Below are 4,485 nucleotides of genomic sequence, written 5' to 3'. Positions count from 1 at the left end.
TTGCGTCAAATGTTTGAGAATGTTATTCTCAAAGTTATTCTCGAACTGCTGAACTACTGACCTTCCACAGCCTGCAGTTCGGCGTCTTAACCACTTGAGCCACCGCAGCTCCTTACCTACCTTTACTGTGCTCATTTTTCCTATACGTTACTGAATTACAGTTGTTGTTAAACCTCATTAATAAAAATAGTTTGTTACTCTGCCTGGGCCCTCGTGCCTCATTCGGTCACTTATAAGGAGGAACCTGCTGGGAAAAGAGGGTGGAAAGGGGCAGCGTGGGCGCCCTGAGCCCTCCGCTGATAAAACGGAGCACAGGCTGTGGCAAATAAAATGCAAGTCTGAGGTCAGGCAGGCAAAAAGGGAATATGAGGAGCATATAGCAAAAAACGTAAAAACCAACAATAAAACTTTATTCAAATACATTAGGAGCAGGAAACCAGCCAGGGAGGCAGTGGGGCCCTTGGACGACCAAGGGGTAAAAGGAGTATTGAAGGATGATAGGGAAATGGCTGAGAAGCTAAATGCATTTTTTGCCTCTGTCTTCACTGTGGAAGATGAGAAGTGCTTGCCCACTCCAGAACCACTGATTTCAGGAGGGGTGTTGAAAGACCTGAGCCAGATTGAGGTGACGAGAGAGGAGGTCCTAAAACTGATAGACAACTTAAAAACTGAAAAATCACCAGGCCCAGATGGCATACATCCGAGAGTTCTGAAAGAACTCAAATGTGAACTTGTAGATCTCCTGACAAAGATATGTAATCTTTCCTTAAAATCTGCCTCCATTCCTGAGGATTGGAAGGTAGCAAATGTCACTCCCATCTTTAAAAAGGGTTCCAGAGGAGATCCGGGAAATTACAGGCCAATCAGTCTGACGTCGATACCGGGTAAATTGGTGGAAACCATTATTAAGGAAAGAATTAGTAGGCACATAGATGAACAAAACCTATTGAGGCAGACTCAGCACGGTTTCTGTAAGGGAAGATCTTGTCTCACTAACCTGTTAGTGTTCTTTGAGGGGGTGAACAAACATGTGGACAAGGGGGATCCAATAGATATTATTTACCTTGACTTCCAGAAAGCTTTTGATAAAGTTCCTCATCAAAGGCTCCTAAGTAAGCTCAAAAATCATGGGATAGAAGGACAAGTCCTTTTATGGATCAAAAACTGGCTAATTCATAGAAAACAGAGAGTGAGTATAAATGGGCAATTTTCTCAGTGGAGGGTGGTAAGCAGTGGGGTACCGCAGGGATCAGTACTTGGTCCACTGCTTTTTAACTTGTTATTAGCCACAAGGTATAGATAGGGGCTCTGGGGCAAGTGATGCTCTGTCTTCTTGGTGCTTGGGGGGCATCAACAGTGGGAGGGCTTCTAATGTCCTGGCCCCACTGGTGGACCTCCTGATGGCACCTGGTATTTCTGGCCACTGTGTGATACAGAGTGTTGGACTGGATGGGCCTTTGGCCTGATCCAACATTGGCGTCTCTTATGTTCTTATGTTCTCCGGGGAGACCCAGACCAGGGTGGCGGCAACCACTAGAGGACCTTTCTAGCTGCTTCCCGTGACACACCCCCCCCCAAGATCCTGAATTCTATTTGTTTTTTTTAATCTATTTTATTGGATTTGTATCCCACCCTCCCCTTGACAGGCTCAGGGCAGGTTCCAACACTAAAAGTGCAACACAGTTAAAACCATTTTAAAACACAATGTAAAACACATAACATAACATAAGTCATAGGTGCCGTAACCACTCTAATAAAAGTCAGATGCTTTGGTGGTTGATGATGTTAAAACCAGTTTCTGTTATAAAGTTCTTTAAAATTTAGGATCCCAAGGACCCAGAACTACAGATAGACCCAGGCTACAGATGGAGGGGGGCCCAAGGGGGGGGGGGGACAGCCGGCGCCGCACCCAAAAGTCCAGTGGAAGAGCTCTGTCTTGCAGGCCCTGCGGAAATGTCATAGATCCCGCAAGGCCCTGATCTACCACGGGAGCTCATTCCACCAGGCAGGGGCCAGGGCCGAAAACATTCTAAGCAAATGTTTAGAGTGTTCTAAATAACTACATGAGGAGCTGTGGTGGCTCAAGTGGTTAAGACGCTGAACTGCAGGCTGTGGAAGGTTGGTAGTTCAGCAGTTCGAGACCCGAGTGTGCCGCATGACGGAGTGAGCTCCCGTCTCTAGCTCCAGCTCCTGCCAACCTAGCAGTTCGAAAGCAAGAAATTGCAAGTAGATAAATAGGTACCACTTCAGTGGGAAGGTAACAGTGTTCCGTGCGCCTTGGTGTTGAGTCATGCCAGCCACATGACCATGGAAACGTCTTTGGACAGTGCTGGCTCTTCGGCTTTGAAACGGAGTTGAGCACCGCAACCCTAGAGTCGGACTCGACTGGCTTTCGAGCAAGGGAACCTTTACCTTTACTTTACTTTACTAAATAACTACATGCACTAAAAAATCATCACTGCACGAAATGCCTGGATATGGGGAAAGTACGCAGGGGGCCACGCCCCAAGGCCCAAACGAGGCATCTGAAGTGATGGGTGAGACACAGACTCTCCTCTCTCACCTTCGTTAAAATAGGCTGTGATGCAGGCTTCTGTCGTCTCCGCCATATGCCGGACGGAGGCCAGGCTCTGGCACACGGCTGTCAGGAGGGGCATCACCCCTAAGCCCCGCACGTTGGCCCCGATCCAGCCCCGCAGAGCGACCCGGAGGGACTCGGCCGTGGAAACGCTGGCATTGTTCAGCATCATCAGGGCTTCGGTGAAGAGGCCGCTTAAGGCCAGGTGGCGAGCCTGCACGTTCGCGTCTGGAAAGGAAGAAAGCGGCTTGGGAAAGAGCCACCAGCCGGGCAGCCCCCGCTCCGAAGGGAGATCTAACCCGGCTCTGTGCAAGAGCGTGATCTGAGTCCAGTGGTGCCTTAAAGACCAACACGATTCCCAGGGAATAAGCTTTCAAGAGCGAAAGCTCCCTTCGCCATCTACAAGGGAGTTTTGACTCTCAAAAGCCTGCAGCGAGATTCCCCAACACGGTGCTCGTGGGCACCATGGCGCCCGCCAGTACTTCCCTGGGTGCTCACCAAGTTTGTCAGAATGTGGGAATGGCCACTGCAAGAAGAGAGAAGAAGAGATTGGATATATATCCCGCCCTTCACTCGGAGTCTCAGAGCGGCTGACAAACTCCTTTCCCTTCCCCTCCCCACCACAGACACCCTGGGAGGTAGGTGGGGCTGAGAGAGCTCTCTCGCGGACTGTCCTTGAGAGAACAGCTCTTATCAGAACTACGGCTTGCCCAAGGTCCTCCAGCAGCTGCAAGAGGAGGAGTGGGGAATCAAACCCGGTTCTCCCAGCTTAGAGTCCGTGCACTTAACCACGACACCAAACTGGCAGAGGCTGTTATTGGCTGCCCTCACGGAAATGTCAGAGACGCTTTAGGCTGGTCCTGCATCGGGCAGGGGGTTGGACTAGATGGTCTGTATGGCCCCTTCGAACTCTACGATTCTATGAAAAGATTTCAAGGACATGTGAATGTAAGAGAAGCCATGTTGGATCAGGCCAATGGCTCGTCCAGTCCAACACTCTTCTGTGTCACACAGGGGCCAAAACCCAGGTGCCATCAGGAGGTCCAGCAGTGGGGCCAGAACTCCAGAGGTTGAACTGGAAAGCATGGCATGTGGCTCCATTCCCCCTTGAAGTTTTCCTTCTTACCAGGAGGCTCCGCCTCCTGTGGCAGCCATCTTGAGGCGGCACTCCCCCCACCCCTCTCAAAATTCCAAAGATGCCCACAGGCTTAAAAAGGTTGGAGATCCCTGGCTTATCTCCTGGAAATCCTGTTGGTTTACGGGACTACTGAAGACCAACACAGCCACCCACCTGAATGCTCTACTAAAGGAGAACTTCTAGGAGGAGATCCCAGGAACTGAACCCGGGGCCTTTTCTCTACAAAGCCTGTGCCCATCTCTGGATCGCGACAAGCAAAGAGAGCTGGGAGGCACTCTGTCCTCCTGAATGTGCCATGAAAGACATCTCCAAGAAGGAAAAAGCGATTGGATTTATACCCCGCCCTTCACTACCCAAAGGAGTCTCAGAGCAGCTTTCAAACTCCTTTCCCTTCCCCTCCCCACAACAGACACCCTGTGAGGTAGGCGGGGCTGAGAGAGCTCTTGACAGAAGCTGCTCTTTTTCAAGAACAGCTCTTATCAGAACTACGCCTTGCCTAAGGCCATCCAGCCAGGTCCAAGTGGAGGAGTGGGGAATCAAACCCGGTTCTCCCAGATTAGAGTCCGCCCACTTAACCACTACACCAAACTGGAGAATTTCATGGTACATAAGCCTCCGAGAGTCGAAGCTTCGTATCTGACAAAGGGAGCTTTGAGTCTCAGGCATTTACCCCCCCCCTCTCCCCCAACCTGATTGGTCCCAGGCTCGGAGAGCCTCCTCCTGAGCCAACCTGGAGGGCTGAAGAGGATGATGTCATCCAGCAGCTTGG

At 50.6% G+C, this 4,485-nt stretch overlaps 1 protein-coding gene across 1 annotated transcript in view; it reads right to left on the bottom strand.

The window, feature by feature from the left end:
* Positions 1 to 4,485, bottom strand: part of EPG5 (ectopic P-granules autophagy protein 5 homolog (C. elegans)) — a gene marked incomplete at both ends in the record, with an annotated part of 66,391 nt that overhangs the window by 9,091 nt on the left and 52,815 nt on the right. Inside the window, 2 exons of the mRNA XM_015413154.1 lie at positions 2,564 to 2,806; positions 4,447 to 4,485. Of these exons, the coding sequence (XP_015268640.1) occupies positions 2,564 to 2,806; positions 4,447 to 4,485 (282 nt within the window). The remainder of the gene's footprint in view (positions 1 to 2,563; positions 2,807 to 4,446) is intronic.

The sequence above is a fragment of the Gekko japonicus genome, unplaced genomic scaffold, assembly GCF_001447785.1.
Source record: "Gekko japonicus isolate JY-2015 unplaced genomic scaffold, Gekko_japonicus_V1.1 scaffold4765, whole genome shotgun sequence".
Classification (NCBI taxonomy): Eukaryota; Metazoa; Chordata; class Lepidosauria; order Squamata; family Gekkonidae; genus Gekko; species Gekko japonicus.
The sequence above is the reverse complement of the archived record's forward strand: the minus strand, read 5'-3'. Positions and strand labels throughout refer to the sequence as shown.